The 20,047-nt window shown below is 38.0% G+C and overlaps 3 protein-coding genes across 3 annotated transcripts in view; 2 read left to right on the forward strand and 1 right to left on the reverse strand.

The window, feature by feature from the left end:
- Window positions 1-20,047, reverse strand: part of LOC125776686 (uncharacterized) — a 167,837-nt gene that overhangs the window by 62,797 nt on the left and 84,993 nt on the right. The gene's annotated exons all lie outside the window — the stretch shown is intronic.
- Window positions 8,926-9,669, forward strand: LOC125776160 (uncharacterized). The gene has a single exon (XM_049447047.1). It carries the CDS (start codon window positions 8,926-8,928, stop codon window positions 9,667-9,669), a length of 744 nt encoding a protein of 247 aa, XP_049303004.1.
- Window positions 13,290-14,033, forward strand: LOC125776161 (uncharacterized). The gene has a single exon (XM_049447049.1). It carries the CDS (start codon window positions 13,290-13,292, stop codon window positions 14,031-14,033), a length of 744 nt encoding a protein of 247 aa, XP_049303006.1.

Genomic DNA, 20,047 nt, shown 5'->3' on the forward strand with positions numbered 1-20,047 from the left:
TGGAATAGCATTTGTCTTGTTGTAGACATCTGGCGCCGCGGCTGTCTGCTTGTCGAAACAATAGACATCTGGCGCCGCACTGTCTGCTTGTCTACTTCAACAATTGCTGAGTCTGGCGCCGTATAGCATTATGTTCTGGTAATTTCCAGACGCGATATTCTAGAAGGACACGTCGGCATCAGCGAGAAGTGCGTGGCTATATAAGCCGTGGCAGCGCCAACGTAATCAATCAGTGCTAAGAGTAAACTGCTATAGTGTAGACGAGTTGTGAAATAAAGAGTTGTTGAATTAAATTAAACAGTGTTGATTTTATTTGTCAATCCAGAGATACGAACCTAAAAAAGTAAACTAGCAAGCAGTAAATTCGTAACAATATTATAATAGCTACTCGCCAAAATTTCAGAAATTTATCTTGCGCAATTATCTGTTGACAGTCGTTTTTGTGAGTCTATTTCGGTGATTTCCCCAAAATGGAAAAAATTGAATATCGAGCTGTAATTAAATTTTTATTTTTTAAAGGCAATACGCCTTCACAAATCAAAGATGAGTTGGACTCTGTGTATGGTGACTCTGCACCAACGTTTACTACCGTAAAATTTTGGGCAGCTGAATTTAAACGTGGTCGCAGGAGCTTGGAAGATGATGAACGTCCTGGGCGTCCAAAAACTGTAACCACTAACGATAACATCGCTAAAGTTCATCAATTGGTACTAGACGACCGCCGGATTAAAGTTAAGGAAATAGCTGAGATTATGAAGATGTCAAAAGAAACTGTTTGCCACATATTAAACCAAGATTTGGGCATGAGAAAGCTGTCCGCGCGTTGTGTGCCGCATTTGCTTACGCTAGACCACAAACGTGCGCGCATGAACATTTCCAGCGCTCTGTTGGCTTAGTTTAGAGGCAATAAGACCGAGTTTTGGCGCCGATTGATAACTGTAGACGAAACTTGGATTCATCATTATACGCCCGAAACAAAAAACCAATCTAAACAGTGGATTGAAAAGGGGGAACCAGCCCCAAAAAAACCTAAAGCTGTGTATTCGGCTGGGAAAGTGATGGCGAGTGTTTTTTGGGACAGCCATGGAATTATTTTTATCGACTATCTTGAAAAAGGAAAAACTATAACAGGAGCATACTACGCATCATTATTGGACAAGCTAAAGGAAGAAATTTCGAAAAATCGGCCACATTTGCAAAAAAAGAAAGTCTTGTTCCACCAAGACAACGCACCATCTCACACCTCAACAGCCGCCATGGTCGCCACCTTATTCACCGGATCTAGCACCAAGTGACTTTTTTTTGGTTCCTCAACTTAAAACTGCGCTCGGCGGCCAGAGATTTTCGTCAAATGAGGAGGCAATCTCTTTCGTGAACTCGTATTTTGCAGACAAAGACGCCAAGTACTATTTGGAAGGGTTGCAGAGATGGGAGCATCGCTGGGAGAAGTGTGTGGAGTTACAAGGAGACTATGTAGAAAAATAAAAAAAAAAATTTTGAAAAAGTCGCGTGCATCATGGTTAGGTCGGTTATTTATCGGACAGCCCTCGTATGTCATCCGCACGTATGTACATATAGAGCAGCGCGCGCATATTATGTTACTGACAAATGATAATGTTTTGATTTAAAATTGATTTGTACTTACATACATATCTGCAGGATAGATGCGTCTGAAAGTTTTAAATGATAAAATATGTGATTTTATATATATTATTGTTGTAATGTATTAAGTTTTTAGGATATTATGATAATATGGCACAATTCCGATTTCTTTGGCGCCGCGATTTGAGGGTACCGTTGGAAAGAGGAAGTCCTCCTGATGGCACAATTCCGATTTCTTTGGCGCCGCGATTTGAAGGTACCGTTGGAAAGAGGAAGTCCTCCTGAATAAAAAACATATTGGATATAAAGTGGTTATATTTTTTGTTTACTATGCACTCATAATATTCGATATAAAGTGGTTATATTTTTTGGTTATTATGCACTCATATTGAAATAAAATTTGTGTTTTCGTTATAAAATGGTTAAATTTTGATTATTATATCTGTCAGCGATTTCCATTTATTTTTGATGATACTTTGGTTTGTATTTTAGGCGAGGATATATATATTATTATATTTAAAATATGAGTTTTGGGTATGAAGTGGTTATATTTTTTGGTTATCATGCACGCATATTGAAACAAAATTTGAGTTTTGGATATAAAGTAGTTATATTTTTTGGTTATTATGCACTCAAACTCATATTTTAAATATAATAATATATATATTGTCACCTAAAATACAAACCAAGGTATCATCAAAAATAAATGGAAATCGCTGATAGATATAATAACCAAAATTTACCATTTTATAACGAAAACTTAAATTTTGAGTGCTTGATAACCATAAATTATAACCACTTTATACCGAAAAGACAATATATTTTCTTTTATTTTCAACGCAGAAAGGGGTACTACGCGAAAGTGCTTCAGTCACCCCTGGTATTCGCTCGGCCAGGGTTATTTTTTTAGAGCGTGGCCGAAGGCCGCCAACGCAGAAATTAGTACTACGCGAAAGTACTTCAGTCACCCCGGGTATTCGCTCGGCCAGGGTTATTTTTTTAGAGCGCGGCCGAAGGCCGCCAACGCAGAAATGAGTACTACGCGAACGTACTTCAGTCACCCCGGGTATTCGCTCGGCCAGGGTTATTTTTTTAGAGCGCGGCCGAAGGCCGCCAACGCATAAAGGAGTACTACGCGAGAGTTCTTCGGTCACCCCGGGTATTCGCTGATGATTTTATTATAGTATAAAATTGTAATATGTACATATATAAAAATGTTATATTACAATCATATGTATAATATAATATTATCACACGATTTTACTTATCTGTGTTTATTAAATATAAATCACATATTATTCATATATGTATGTATGTATATAGAAAAGTGTTCACATATTCAATTTTAGCTCGAAAAATCTTCTTTATAGTTTTTTTATAGTTAATAAAGAAAAAGGAATCACTCGAAAGTACAAACAAAGAAAACGCTGTGAAACGCTAAAAAAATCCTTCACTTTTGGTTTTTAAGGTGTGGCAATGCTGGTTTTCCTCGTAAATATAAACACTCTAAGCTTTTCAGCCATAAATTTGGTAAGTGATTTTAAATTACTAAATTTGGCTGAAAAATTACAAAATAAAAGTGAACTTATTTCAATGTTAAGAGTGTATGTTTAAATATAGTGAGTGAAAAACGTGAAAATATTCTGTGAAACATGGAGAAATAACATGTGTTCTTAGGGCAAATTTTGAATTTTTAAACGTGAATATTTTTAAAAATATTAGCTATTTTTACATAATTTTTGGATATTCCTCCTCTAGAGAAGCCCCCCTATCCGTACATACCCCATTTTCCCGGAAATTTGGTTTTTTTTACCCCTCCGCCAAAGTAATCGGAATCGTGCCCTCCTGATTAAAAAACATAGGGTCCGCAAACGCTTAGTTTAGGAGATATTCGGCCTTAAAGTTCAAAAATTCGCAAAATTGGACCATTTCAAGAAGCTATTTCCCCACATTAAACACACTTTTTTCACATTTTTCACATCAAATAAATTAAATTGCACTATAATCTTTTAAATAAACCTATATTTTACTCCTTTAGTACGTTTTTTACCTAAAAAATCTTTATTTTAAAAATCACGTTTTACACTTGTGTGAACCTCACATGTTTACCAAATATTACGACGAAATGGAGCGCTGCCATGTGATGATAAGGCAATTCGCTGAAATTCCTCTATTCATGCATATGAATATTTTCTTTTTTAAATTAATTGAGCAAATAAGTAATATTATATACATGCATTAGTAATATTATACAATAATATTATATGTATATACATATGTGTAAATAATATTATATAATAATATTACGTAATAAAGTGTGAAGTATACAGTACAGTACGAAAACTCTAATTTTATTTCAATATTGGATATAAAATGGTTATATTTTTTGGTTATTATGCACTCATATTGAAATAAAATTTGAGTTTTCGTTATAAAATGGATAAATTTTGATTATTATATCTGTCAGCGATTTCCATTTATTTTTGATGATACATTGGTTTGTATTTTAGGCGACGATATATATATTATTATATTTAAAATATGAGTTTTGGGTATGAAGTGGTTATATTTTTTGGTTATCATGCACTCATATTGAAATAAAATTTGAGTTTTGGATATAAAGTAGTTATATTTTTTGGTTATTATGCACTCAAACTCATATTTTAAATATAATAATATATATATTGTCACCTAAAATACAAAACAATGTATCATCAAAAATAAATGGAAATCGCTGATAGATATAATAACCAAAATTTACCATTTTATAACGAAAACTTAAATTTTGAGTGCATGATAACCATAAATTATAACCACTTTATACCGAAAAGCCAATATATATTTTTTTATTTTCAACGCAGAAAGGGGTACTACGCTCGGCCAGGGTTATTTTTTTAGAGCGTGGCCGAAGGCCGCTAACGCAGAAAGGAGTACTACGCGAAAGTACTTTAGTCATTACATTAAAAAAAAAAAAAGTATTGTAAAGGATTTAAACAGTTCAAAAGCTTAAAATATGCGCTATATCTGCTCGAACCTAATGCTTACCGATCCAAACGGGGTTAGATCGCCTTTCGTTTGGATCGGTAAGCGGCGATCTGCTCGAACCTCTTCGAAGATGATTATGTTATGATAACAAATGCCCACATACAGATTTGGCAATGACAATAGCAATAGATTTGACAGTTAGTATGCCATAAATTTTTGGCATTTGTTATCATAACATAATCATTTGCGAAAAGGCGTCGGCATGGATAAGATGATACGAAACTTTTATTGGCTCTCTTTTTCTCTCAAACGCGTTCCCTGATTATTTGACAGCGATGGAGATCAGGTAATTTCTATCAGCTGATTTCAGAAAAGACGGGGTGCCAGAAATAAACCGCCATAATTAACTGACAAAATCAGTGTGAAACGACATTTCATTGAAGTGAGTGTATATTTGGTAAGGAAAATGTTTACGTGTTATGTGTATTAATGATTTTGCATTTTAATATTTATATTTGCATTTTCAAAGTTATTAATTTAGTATTTTTGTATAATTTAGTGAAAATGCCAAAAGTGAGGAAGTGTGTGGTTTGATGCGAGGGCGGAGAGCATATTTTCAAATTTCCTTGAAAGGAAAAGGATGAAGACAGGTTAGTCCAAAAGCTAAAAACTACGAGTATTTGTATATAGTATTTTTTAAAATTAAAGCTGTGCATGATATTTTATAGAGTTAGTATTGTTGAAGATAGTCGTTTACCCAACACTATGTATGTCATTACTTTATTCACGTCATTACATTCTTTACATACTGTCATTCTCACACTTACATGTATAAGTATTAGTTATTACTTTGTTCTTTAATTCTTGTAATTTAACATTTTCTTCTGGATTAAAACCTCGTGGAGTGAACATCAACTTTTAGTTTGTCTCTAAATATATACTTAATTATCTCTGCAATCCTATCAGAGAATTCAGAAGCGTTTTTGTCAAAAATTGAAATCAGTAAAGCTAGCAGGTGCTTTGATACGGCTGAAGTAATGGCTACGATTACTTCGTCAACATCTTCTCGGATCGAGTTGCTTTCCAAGGACAATTTCGACACTTGGAGCATGCAAGTGGAAGCATTGCTGACTAAAAATGATTTGTGGGAGTACGTAAATAGTTCTAATTTGATACCGGCAGAGACTGCCACTGCAGCAAAAAGCGCTTGTTTGAAAGCGGACAAGAAAGCTAAAGCAGATTTGGTTTTGTCAATTCAGCCATCCGAACTAAAGCAAGTCAGACTTCGCGGGAAGTGTGGCTGAAACTAGAATCGATTAATGCGTCAAAAGGACCGGCACGTAAAGCAACATTATTGAAGCAGTTGTTGTTGCAAAAGTTAGATGAAAGCGATGACGTGAAAGAGCACATGGCGAAATTTTTCGATGCGGTAGATAAGTTGGAGAGCATGAATGTACAGATAAACGGTGATCTGTTATGTATCATGCTATTGTATAGTTTACCGTCTACTTATGAAAACTTTCGGTGCGCAATAGAATCACGCGATGCGCTTCCATTAGCTGAGGTATTGAAAATAAAAATAATAGAGGAGAGCGCAGCACGTAAGCAATCGGCTAGTAATACAGTAATGGCTATGGCCGCGAAATCACATGTGCAAGATAAGCTGAGTAGGAAAAAGTTCATAAAGAATAAAAGAGAATTCCGATGCTTTAAGTGCGGCGCATTAGGGCACAAGGCGAGCTCTTGTTCTGTTAGGAGTAATAATGGTGTTCACGGAAAAGATTCCAATAATTCCAAACATTTGGCATATTGTGTTGATGAAACGTATGCAGCATATCATTCTGCAATAGAAGAAAAAATTCTTGGGGATATGCGTGGAAGACGAGCTTGGGTATTGGATAGTGGGTGTACTGCTCATTTGTGTAGTGACGAGTGCATGTTTAAGACCGTGGAAAAATCATCCAAAGTTAAGTTGAATTTGGCAAGTCAACAGGCGTGTGCAGATGTACGAGGTGAAGGTGTGGTAAATTTGTCAGTGACAGGCGCAGATGGCCAGCGAGTAGTTGAGTTACAAAATACGTTGTTGGTTCCGGAACTGCGCACAAATTTAGCTTCGGTGGCAAAAATTACTAATAAGGGACAAAATGTGACATTTACCAAAGATGGAGCGTTTGTATCCAACGCAAGTGATGAAATTACTTTGATTGCTGATCGTATGGGTGAATTATATTATATCAGAAAGCAGCGAGTGTGCTTCTATTCAGGCGAAGTGCTCCGAACTGTTGAAGTGGCATTATCGTCTGGGTCATCTTAACGGGCTGATTTATCAAAATTGGTAAGAGATGGAATAGTTCCTGTCTCTGATATTGGCGAGGTGAAGCAACTGATACAGTGCGAAGTGTGTATATTAGGCAAAATGTCTGCGTTACCGTTCAATAGAGGCAGAGTGCCTTGTTCAGAACCAATGAGAATTATACATTCTGATGTTGCGGGACCGTTCAGAGAAGAATCCATTGGACGAGCTCGATATTTTGTGACCTTTATAGATGATTGTACAGGGTGGTGCGAAATATACTTACTAAGGCAGAAGTCTGATGTTTTTGAAGCATTCAAGATGTACCAAAGTTTCATGGAAAGACAGACTGGGTTTAAAATTAAATGTTTGCAGTCCGATAATGGACGTGAGTATCTAAATAATGATTTTGATAAGTATCTTTCAGAATGTGGCATAGCTCGCCGGCTAAGTGTTCCCAGGACGCCTCAACAGAATGGAGTCGCAGAACGAATGAATAGAACACTGCTGGACATGACTAGGTGTTTGTTATTGCAGTCTGGCCTCGGTCATACTTTTTGGTCAGAAGCTGTGGCATCTGCTTGCCATATAAGAAACAGATGTCCATCCCGAACATTAGGTGGGAAATCGCCTTATGAATGCCTAAATAAGGTAAAGCCAAGTGTTAAACACTTCAAGTCGTTTGGATCAAAGGTAATGGTGCTTGATAAAATACCAGATAAAAATATGCTGGCGCCTAGATGTCAAGAAGGTGTGTTTGTTGGGTATCCCAGAGAAACAAAGGGTTATCGTGTGTGGATACCGAAAGCGCATAAAGTCATATGTGCACGTGATGTCCGGTTTGTTAGCGAACATCAACTGATTTCGAATCCAATAAATGAAGCTAGTGATCTGCTGCTACCACTTAAAATTCTTGAAGAAAATTACAGTAATTGTCGTAAATTTGTAGATTTTTCTCATTCTCAAACCGATGAAAACGGAATTAGCGAACTAACAGCAGTTGCGGATTGTGAATTAGAAGAAATTCGGAGAGCGCTAGGTAGGCCAAAACTGATGCGAATGGGAAATAGAGGAAGACCGCGAAAAGTGTTTCGTAGTCGTGTTAATTCAGAGCCATCACTGAAAACGGCACATCCAGAGAGCGACAACGATAGTGCAGGAGACGATGTTGTGTTTGCTGGTATGGCTGAGGTTAGCTTACAAGATGCTTTAAATGGACCTGAGAGTGATGAATGGCGCGACGGATTGGAATGTGAAGTAATTAATATTATTAAAAATTACACATGGGATATTGTTCCGGTCGATCACAACAAAAATATAGTGGGATGCCATTTTGTTTTGACAAATAAGTTGGGTCAGCCGGTAAGATCGAGCGAAGCAAAGCGCGTCTTGTAGCCAAAGGGTACGGTCAAAAATATGGTATAAATTATACTGGCACTTATGCTCCAGTAGCACGTTTAGATTCGATTCGGTTATTACTTGCATTGTCGGCTCATTTTAATCTCACTATCTGGCAGTTTGATGTTGTAAGCGCTTATCTGAATGGAACGTTGAACGAAAAAGTGCTCATGAAGGTACCAGACATGCTATATGATATTTTGCAACGAATAACAATGAAATTTGATAAAAATTGCGACGTTGGCATTAAAACATTAAAAATGATAAAAGAACTAAACGAATGAGGTAATGCGTGTCGACTTAAGAAAGCCCTGTATGGCCTTAAGCAAGCTGGTAGGCAGTGGTATGCCAAACTTAAATCGAAGTTGATAAGTATGGGGTTAAGTCCCCCTGAAAATGAATCGTGTTTATTTTATGGTTATTTTGAGAATAAATTAGTTTTACTCCTTGTATATGTATACGATCTACTTATTGCGTCACGTGAAGTGAATATTATTCACAAATTGAAGCAACAACTTTTGAAATATTTTGACATTAAGGACCTTGGTAGAGCAAATTATTGCCTTGGACTAGAGATTAACCAAATGGATGGTAAGATTACTTTAAAGCAAAGTGGCTACATAAAAGCATTATTAAGGAGATTTGGAATGAGTGAGCGCAACCCGGTTGCTACACCTTCAGAGTTAAAGATAAATTTAGTTGAAAATAATTCAATTGATAAACTCTGTCCATATCGTGAATTAATTGGACCTCTAATGTATATGTCCATCGCATCAAGGCCAGACATAGCGAACACCGTGTCAAGACTAGCGCAGTTTGTCACGAATCCATTGAAATGTCATTGGAATGCTGCCAAACGTATTTTAAGGTATCTTGCCGGTACTGCCAATAGAAGCTTGCTGTATCAAAAATCCGATTTGCAGCTAGTTGGGTACGCTGATGCTGATTGGGGAGGCTGCACAGCTGATCGCCATTCCTACACGGAATACGTTTTCTTGCTCAGCGGTGCTGCGATTAGCTGGAAGTCACAAAAACAACGCACAGTCGCTCTTTCGTCCACAGAAGCTGAATATGTGAGCTTGGCGGAATCAGCAAAAGAAGCAGTGTATTTGCGTAGTCTCCTAAATGAGATTGGTTTACATAAACTCGCTGATGTAATAATTTATGTGGACAACAGAGGTGCGCAGTGTTTGGCTAATGATCGTGTTTTTTATGCGCGTACCAAGCACATTGATATCAAACATCATTTTGTGAGAGAGTGCATTAGCGCAGGATTATTTTCATTGAGGCATGTATCTTCTCAAGAGATGACTGCGGATGTGATGACGAAACCATTGACGCGAGCAAGCCACGACAGATGTCTTAACGGACTTGGTTTGTCCACCGAATGACCTGCATATTGAAGGGGCGTGTTGAAGATAGTCATTTACCTAACACTATGCATGTCATTACTTTATTTACGTCATTACATTCTTTACATACTGTCATTCTCACACTTACATGTATAAGTATTAGTTATTACTTTGTTCTTTAATTCTTGTAATTTAATATTTTCTTCTGGATTAAAACCTCGTGGAGTGAACATCAACTTTTAGTTTGTCTCTAAATATATACTTAATTATCTCTACAATCCTATCAGAGAATTCAGAAGCGTTTTTGTCAAAAATTGAAATCAGTAAAGCTAGCAGGTGCTTTGATACGGCTGAAGTAATGGCTACGATTACTTCGTCAACATCTTCTCGGATCGAGTTGCTTTCCAAGGACAATTTCGACACTTGGAGCATGCAAGTGGAAGCATTGCTGACTAAAAATGATTTGTGGGAGTACGTAAATAGTTCTAATTTGATACCGGCAGAGACTGCCACTGCAGCAAAAAGCGCTTGTTTGAAAGCGGACAAGAAAGCTAAAGCAGATTTGGTTTTGTCAATTCAGCCATCCGAACTAAAGCAAGTCAGACTTCGCGGGAAGTGTGGCTGAAACTAGAATCGATTAATGCGTCAAAAGGACCGGCACGTAAAGCAACATTATTGAAGCAGTTGTTGTTGCAAAAGTTAGATGAAAGCGATGACGTGAAAGAGCACATGGCGAAATTTTTCGATGCGGTAGATAAGTTGGAGAGCATGAATGTACAGATAAACGGTGATCTGTTATGTATCATGCTATTGTATAGTTTACCGTCTACTTATGAAAACTTTCGGTGCGCAATAGAATCACGCGATGCGCTTCCATTAGCTGAGGTATTGAAAATAAAAATAATAGAGGAGAGCGCAGCACGTAAGCAATCGGCTAGTAATACAGTAATGGCTATGGCCGCGAAATCACATGTGCAAGATAAGCTGAGTAGGAAAAAGTTCATAAAGAATAAAAGAGAATTCCGATGCTTTAAGTGCGGCGCATTAGGGCACAAGGCGAGCTCTTGTTCTGTTAGGAGTAATAATGGTGTTCACGGAAAAGATTCCAATAATTCCAAACATTTGGCATATTGTGTTGATGAAACGTATGCAGCATATCATTCTGCAATAGAAGAAAAAATTCTTGGGGATATGCGTGGAAGACGAGCTTGGGTATTGGATAGTGGGTGTACTGCTCATTTGTGTAGTGACGAGTGCATGTTTAAGACCGTGGAAAAATCATCCAAAGTTAAGTTGAATTTGGCAAGTCAACAGGCGTGTGCAGATGTACGAGGTGAAGGTGTGGTAAATTTGTCAGTGACAGGCGCAGATGGCCAGCGAGTAGTTGAGTTACAAAATACGTTGTTGGTTCCGGAACTGCGCACAAATTTAGCTTCGGTGGCAAAAATTACTAATAAGGGACAAAATGTGACATTTACCAAAGATGGAGCGTTTGTATCCAACGCAAGTGATGAAATTACTTTGATTGCTGATCGTATGGGTGAATTATATTATATCAGAAAGCAGCGGGTGTGCTTCTATTCAGGCGAAGTGCTCCGAACTGTTGAAGTGGCATTATCGTCTGGGTCATCTTAACGGGCTGATTTATCAAAATTGGTAAGAGATGGAATAGTTCCTGTCTCTGATATTGGCGAGGTGAAGCAACTGATACAGTGCGAAGTGTGTATATTAGGCAAAATGTCTGCGTTACCGTTCAATAGAGGCAGAGTGCCTTGTTCAGAACCAATGAGAATTATACATTCTGATGTTGCGGGACCGTTCAGAGAAGAATCCATTGGACGAGCTCGATATTTTGTGACCTTTATAGATGATTGTACAGGGTGGTGCGAAATATACTTACTAAGGCAGAAGTCTGATGTTTTTGAAGCATTCAAGATGTACCAAAGTTTCATGGAAAGACAGACTGGGTTTAAAATTAAATGTTTGCAGTCCGATAATGGACGTGAGTATCTAAATAATGATTTTGATAAGTATCTTTCAGAATGTGGCATAGCTCGCCGGCTAAGTGTTCCCAGGACGCCTCAACAGAATGGAGTCGCAGAACGAATGAATAGAACACTGCTGGACATGACTAGGTGTTTGTTATTGCAGTCTGGCCTCGGTCATACTTTTTGGTCAGAAGCTGTGGCATCTGCTTGCCATATAAGAAACAGATGTCCATCCCGAACATTAGGTGGGAAATCGCCTTATGAATGCCTAAATAAGGTAAAGCCAAGTGTTAAACACTTCAAGTCGTTTGGATCAAAGGTAATGGTGCTTGATAAAATACCAGATAAAAATATGCTGGCGCCTAGATGTCAAGAAGGTGTGTTTGTTGGGTATCCCAGAGAAACAAAGGGTTATCGTGTGTGGATACCGAAAGCGCATAAAGTCATATGTGCACGTGATGTCCGGTTTGTTAGCGAACATCAACTGATTTCGAATCCAATAAATGAAGCTAGTGATCTGCTGCTACCACTTAAAATTCTTGAAGAAAATTACAGTAATTGTCGTAAATTTGTAGATTTTTCTCATTCTCAAACCGATGAAAACGGAATTAGCGAACTAACAGCAGTTGCGGATTGTGAATTAGAAGAAATTCGGAGAGCGCTAGGTAGGCCAAAACTGATGCGAATGGGAAATAGAGGAAGACCGCGAAAAGTGTTTCGTAGTCGTGTTAATTCAGAGCCATCACTGAAAACGGCACATCCAGAGAGCGACAACGATAGTGCAGGAGACGATGTTGTGTTTGCTGGTATGGCTGAGGTTAGCTTACAAGATGCTTTAAATGGACCTGAGAGTGATGAATGGCGCGACGGATTGGAATGTGAAGTAATTAATATTATTAAAAATTACACATGGGATATTGTTCCGGTCGATCACAACAAAAATATAGTGGGATGCCATTTTGTTTTGACAAATAAGTTGGGTCAGCCGGTAAGATCGAGCGAAGCAAAGCGCGTCTTGTAGCCAAAGGGTACGGTCAAAAATATGGTATAAATTATACTGGCACTTATGCTCCAGTAGCACGTTTAGATTCGATTCGGTTATTACTTGCATTGTCGGCTCATTTTAATCTCACTATCTGGCAGTTTGATGTTGTAAGCGCTTATCTGAATGGAACGTTGAACGAAAAAGTGCTCATGAAGGTACCAGACATGCTATATGATATTTTGCAACGAATAACAATGAAATTTGATAAAAATTGCGACGTTGGCATTAAAACATTAAAAATGATAAAAGAACTAAACGAATGAGGTAATGCGTGTCGACTTAAGAAAGCCCTGTATGGCCTTAAGCAAGCTGGTAGGCAGTGGTATGCCAAACTTAAATCGAAGTTGATAAGTATGGGGTTAAGTCCCCCTGAAAATGAATCGTGTTTATTTTATGGTTATTTTGAGAATAAATTAGTTTTACTCCTTGTATATGTATACGATCTACTTATTGCGTCACGTGAAGTGAATATTATTCACAAATTGAAGCAACAACTTTTGAAATATTTTGACATTAAGGACCTTGGTAGAGCAAATTATTGCCTTGGACTAGAGATTAACCAAATGGATGGTAAGATTACTTTAAAGCAAAGTGGCTACATAAAAGCATTATTAAGGAGATTTGGAATGAGTGAGCGCAACCCGGTTGCTACACCTTCAGAGTTAAAGATAAATTTAGTTGAAAATAATTCAATTGATAAACTCTGTCCATATCGTGAATTAATTGGACCTCTAATGTATATGTCCATCGCATCAAGGCCAGACATAGCGAACACCGTGTCAAGACTAGCGCAGTTTGTCACGAATCCATTGAAATGTCATTGGAATGCTGCCAAACGTATTTTAAGGTATCTTGCCGGTACTGCCAATAGAAGCTTGCTGTATCAAAAATCCGATTTGCAGCTAGTTGGGTACGCTGATGCTGATTGGGGAGGCTGCACAGCTGATCGCCATTCCTACACGGAATACGTTTTCTTGCTCAGCGGTGCTGCGATTAGCTGGAAGTCACAAAAACAACGCACAGTCGCTCTTTCGTCCACAGAAGCTGAATATGTGAGCTTGGCGGAATCAGCAAAAGAAGCAGTGTATTTGCGTAGTCTCCTAAATGAGATTGGTTTACATAAACTCGCTGATGTAATAATTTATGTGGACAACAGAGGTGCGCAGTGTTTGGCTAATGATCGTGTTTTTTATGCGCGTACCAAGCACATTGATATCAAACATCATTTTGTGAGAGAGTGCATTAGCGCAGGATTATTTTCATTGAGGCATGTATCTTCTCAAGAGATGACTGCGGATGTGATGACGAAACCATTGACGCGAGCAAGCCACGACAGATGTCTTAACGGACTTGGTTTGTCCACCGAATGACCTGCATATTGAAGGGGCGTGTTGAAGATAGTCATTTACCTAACACTATGCATGTCATTACTTTATTTACCTCATTACATTCTTTACATACTGTCATTCTCACACTTACATGTATAAGTATTAGTTATTACTTTGTTCTTTAATTCTTCTTGTAATTTAACATTTTCTTCTGGATTAAAACCTCGTGGAGTGAACATCAACTTTTAGTTTGTCTCTAAATATATACTTAATTATATCTGCAATCCTATCAAGTATATTAGTTCATATTAATATGTAATTTACTAATCTAAGTACATATTGTAATAATATATTTGTAATTAATTCTACTACGTGTGTTAAAAAAAATAAATATTCTATTGTATCACAATATTGATTGTAGTACTTAGTGTAGAAATAATTTCAAAAAGTGCAGTATTTTGTTAGGAAAATTATAATTATAATTAGAATAGCATAGTATTTAAAAATAAATGATAGTTTAATAAGTAGAAAAGTGTAGCTATAATAGTATTTTCTTCAATTAAAAGAAATATAAATAAGATTTTGATTGTAAGGTGTGGAGTTTCTTTATTTGTATTTTTTATTAGATATTTAATTTGGCGTCGGTTGGGTGTAGGACACACCAAGATAAAGCATCTGTTAGCCTGTTATCTGCACTTTTCCTTAAGTATGAAGTGGAAAAAAAAGCTAAGGCTTAATGCTGTTCCGGACACGCATTTGTCTAATGCACCGGCACCTAGTTTTAGTTATAAAAATGTTTTTAGTCCCAATTCAATGATTGCAATGGGAGCGGAAGATTTTTCTTTTCAAAATAATGATACCGAATCAAGATTGCTCGATAACGGTAACAATTTGATGCAACTCTGGATGAGTTTGTTTTGGAATGGCCCCCCGATCCAGAATGTAAAAGCAGTAGTATTAGATGTTTAGAGTTGAGAAGTCGGGGATTTAGTTAGGAACAAAAATTCGTGTCTATTTTGTGTGACGAAATGGCACTTAAGAGTCATCTATACTAATTATATAAAATCGCTTATATGAAAAATGTTTGTAACGGCTAATCTCCTAAAGTTCTGAAGCGATTTTTATAATTTTTTTTTTTAATAAAGCATTTGCTCTAGGCTCGAGAGTGGCATACTTATTTTTTTAATTTTCCGAAATCAAATCCTTTTTCTTTCGGGTTGAAGTTTTTGAAAAACCAAAAATATTGCAAGCATAAGGTTTTTCGCAGAGAACGTATAATATAGAGAAGGTTCAATTGCGGACAAGCGTGTGAACTGTCAAGAGCTAACAAAATCCTATTAATGGATTTCACCACTTTTGGCTGAGAAGGGGAAAGGTTAACATTGCTGAGCGAACAGAGCTGAGCATTCAATGAAAATTATGCTCAGAAATATACATTGCTATTACAGAAGTATGTGTGTTGCTCTTTTGCTTATATTTTTATACGTTTACATGCAATCATATCAATTGATATGAATATCATTTTGCGAATTTTTGTGAATTCATGCAAAATTGATAATATTGTAATGAAATTATGCTATTTCAAGGTCATATTTGTAGTTAATGTGTGAATAACAGTTAATTTTTAAATATTTCTTATCTTTGATAATATAATATAATTTCATATTCATGTATATATGCTATATATGTGATATATTATCGTAATATCCTAAAAGCATAATATATTACAATAATAATATATGTAAATCACACCTCTTATCATTTAAAACTTTCATACGCATCTATTCTGCAGATATGTATGTATGCAAGTACAAATCAATTTCAAATCAAGATATCATTTATCAGTAATATAAAAAAGAGCGCGCTTCTCTATATTTACGTACACACATGTATGTATACACAACCAACATACAAATATGTGTACACATGTAAATATGTCACCCGCAAAAAGTACAAATATTGTTCTACAAAAACAGGAATCGTTCAAATAGCATCATACATACTTATATGCGTACACATGTAAATATGTGTGTTTGACATTCTCACACAAATAATGCATACACAACATACATACTTACATATATGCGTTCACATGTCGATATGTCACCCGCAAAAATTACGAATATTGTTCTACAAAAACAACAATCGTCTAATATAGCATCAGCAGCGTCACCAGTCAATATGGCAGCCAAATAGTCGATGCCCAAATTTGTAGAAAAACCCACAACAACAATATTTTCATTCATGAACGCAAGCGCACTTTCAACAGGCAAACTAGCTTCATTCATAAAAGTAGACACCATTACATCTCCCCGAGCATGCCTTTGCCAGCAAACGTCTTTTCGCGACGATGGCAAAAGCTAAAAATCATAAATTGAACAACTTTCTGATGCTTCTTCACAGAAAGACGTGAGAAAAGTGGCAACAACGCAGTTGTCGATTTATAATATTTGTCCATTCTAAAATATTTTTCCGTGACTCGCAAAAATCTGCGTCGATATGTATTCACGCTCATACGTATACATACATACATATTTACTCACATTTGTTGGCAAAGCTGTTACAGCGGCAAGGGAAGCGGTGACAATCGGCGGCCATTCGTTTATTTTTTTCGGCACAGCTTGGAGTTTCTATCATCACCCAAGTGCTGAACACAATGAGTGCGACAGACATCAGTCAAACATTAGAATACACACGTTCTTAGGGACACAGTTATTGAGGCAGCTTCACAACAAAATAACTGTGTCCATAATAACGTGTGTATTTTAATATTTGACATAACAGTCTGTCGCGCTCAATGTGTTCAGCACTTGACTCTTTGCAAAGCGTCAGTTTCGGCTATTGGTAGACCGTGACAACGGAGATGCGAAAGATGCGTGTGACACTTGTTATTATGAATGTACATATGTACATACATATGTATGTGGCTCGCATTTGCTTTCGTAAACATACAAATGTGACAAAGAAATAATATACATACATAATAGTGATGAGCGATATTTCACTACCGGTGATTTTTTCACTGTGATTGAAAAATCGCAAATCGCAACTGCGATCACTTTTTATAAATAGCAGTGATTGCGCAGTTCGAAACTGTGATCGCAGTTCGAATCAGTGATTGCGATCGCAGTTCGAACCAGTGATTGCGATCGCAGTTCGAAACTGTGATCGCAGTTCGAACCTGTAATTTACGATAGCAGTTCGAACCTGTGAATTACGATCAAATAGCAAATAGCAGAAAAGTAACAACTTTTTTCAGGGTATTGTATATATCGTATATGCTATTTTTCGTCATAGCGGTTTGAAGTTTTGAGTGTAACGTTCTTATAATTTTTAATAATGGCAGGAAATGTATCAAGGAAAAGAAGTGAAGTGTGATGTTTGAAGTGGTAGATGAAATATAATCAAAATGGAATTTTTAATTTGTTTTAATAAAATTTTTAATTTTACTTATTGTTAAAACCAAATTTGAAAGCTTTTTGTGATGAAAACAAGAATTGTAACTAATTAATTTCAGAAAAAATGATGGAATAAAAGAATTCTTCTTCTTTACTGGCGTAGACACCGCTTACGCGATTATAGCCGAGTCAACAACAGCGCGCCAGTCGTTTCTTCTCTTCGCTACGTGGCGCCAATTGGATATTCCAAGCGAAGCCAGGTCCTTCTCCACTTGGTCCTTCCAACGGAGTGGAGGTCTTCCTCTTCCTCTGCTTCCCCAGGCGGGTACAGCGTGGAATACTTTCAGAGCTGGAGTGTTTTCGTCCATTCGGACAACATGACCTAGCCAGCGTAGCCGCTGTCTTTTAATTCGCTGAACTATGTCAATGTCGCCGTATATCTCGTACAGCTCATCGTTCCATCGAATGCGATATTCGCCGTGGCCAACGCGCAAAGGACCATAAATCTTTCGCAGAACTTTTCTCTCGAAAACTCGCAACGTCGACTCATCTGTTGTTGACATCGTCCAGGCCTCTGCACCATATAGCAGGACGGGAATTATGAGTGACTTATAGAGTTTGGTTTTTGTCTGTCGAGAGAGGACTTTGCTTCTCAATTGCCTACTCAGTCCGAAGTAGCACCTGTTGGCAAGAGTTATCCTGCGTTGGATTTCAAAGCTGACATTGTTGGTGGTGTTTACGCTGGTTCCAAGATAGACGAAATTATCTACAACTTCAAAGTTATGACTGTCAACAGTGACGTGAGTGCCAAGTCGCGAGTGCGACGACTGTTTGTTTGATGACAGGAGATATTTCGTCTTGCCCTCGTTCACTGCCAGACCCATTTGCGTTGCTTCCTTGTTCAGTCTGGAGAAAGCAGAACTAACGGCGCGGGTGTTGAGACCGATGATATCAATATCATCGGCATACGCCAGCAGCTGTACACTCTTATAAAAGATTGTACCTGCTCGATTAAGTTCTGCAGCTCGAACTATTTTCTCCAGCAGCAGATTGAAGAAATCGCACGATAGGGAGTCGCCTTGTCTGAAACCTCGTTTGGTATCGAACGGCTCGGAGAGGTCCTTCCCGATCCTGACGGAGCTTTTGGTCCCGCTCAATGTCAGTTTACACAGCCGTATTAGTTTTGCGGGGATACCAAATTCAGACATTGCGGCATAAAGGCAGCTCCTTTTCGTACTGTCGAAAGCAGCTTTAAAATCGACGAAGAGGTGATGTGTGTCGATTCTCCTTTCACGGGTCTTTTCCAAGATTTGGCGCATGGTGAATATCTGGTCGGTTGTTGATTTACCAGGTCTGAAGCCACACTGATAAGGTCCAATCAGTTTGTTGGCGGTGGGCTTTAATCTTTCACACAATACGCTCGATAGAACCTTATACGCGATATTAAGGAGGCTAATCCCACGGTAGTTGGCGCAGATTGTGGGGTCTCCTTTTTTATGGATTGGGCATAGCACACTTAAATTCCAATCGTTGGGCATGCTTTCGTCCGACCATATTTTACAAAGAAGCTGATGCATGCTCCTTATCAGCTCTTCGCCGCCGTGTTTGAATAGCTCGGCTGGCAATCCATCCGCCCCCGCCGCTTTGTTGTTCTTCAGGCGGGTAATTGCTATTCGAACTTCTTCTTGGTCGGGCAATGGAACGTCTTTTCCATCGTCATCGATTGGGGAATCGGGTTCGTCTTCTCCTGGCGTTGTGTGTTCACTGCCATTCAGCAGGCTGGAGAAGTGTTCCCTCCATAATTTAAGTATGCTCTGGGCATCGGTGACTAGATCACCTTGGGGGGTTCTACATGAGTATGCTCCGGTCTTGAAACCTTCTGTAAGCCGCCGCATCTTTTGGTAGAATTTTCGAGCATTACCCCTGTCGGCCAGCTTATCAAGCTCTTCGTACTCACGCATTTCGGCCTCTTTCTTTTTCTGTCTACAAATGCGTCTCGCTTCCCTCTTCAACTCTCGGTATCTATCCCATCCCGCACGTGTTGTGGTCGATCGTAACGTTGCGAGGTAGGCAGCCTGTTTTCTCTCCGCTGCGACACGGCACTCCTCGTCGTACCAGCTGTTCTTTTGCACCTTCCGAAAACCAATGGTTTCGGTTGCAGCTGTACGTAAGGAGTTTGAAATGCCGTCCCACAGTTCCCTTATACCGAGTTGTTGACGAGTGCTCTCAGAGAGCAGGAGTGCAAGCCGAGTAGAAAATCGCTCGGCTGTCTGTTGTGATTGCAGCTTCTCGACGTCGAACCTTCCTTGTGTTTGTTGGCGTGCGTTTTTTGCTGCACAGAGGCGGGTGCGAATCTTAGCTGCAACAAGATAGTGGTCCGAAAGAAAGAAAGATGGAAAGAATTACGCGTTTTTAATATTTTCCCAAAGATTAGGAAGATATCTAACGTTACCAAAAGTTTGAAAAAAGTGTATTTATAGCTGTGGTATACGAGGTGTGTTCAAAAAGTATCGCGAATATCTCATGGGGATTACTTTGAAGGGGACAAAATAGATATTCATGAATAAATAAATAATTTTTGAAAAAACACAAAATTCGCGATACTTTTTGAACACACCTCGTATATGGTCACTGAGAAAACAAAGACATTTATGTGAT

This window comes from Bactrocera dorsalis, chromosome 2 (genome assembly GCF_023373825.1).
Source record: "Bactrocera dorsalis isolate Fly_Bdor chromosome 2, ASM2337382v1, whole genome shotgun sequence".
In the NCBI taxonomy this organism is placed as follows: Eukaryota; Metazoa; Arthropoda; class Insecta; order Diptera; family Tephritidae; genus Bactrocera; species Bactrocera dorsalis.

Coding starts and splice junctions, on each gene's coding strand:
- LOC125776161 (XM_049447049.1), top strand. CDS start 13,290: ATGAGTGAGCGCAACCCGGTTGCTACACCTTCAGAGTTAAAGATAAAT.
- LOC125776160 (XM_049447047.1), top strand. CDS start 8,926: ATGAGTGAGCGCAACCCGGTTGCTACACCTTCAGAGTTAAAGATAAAT.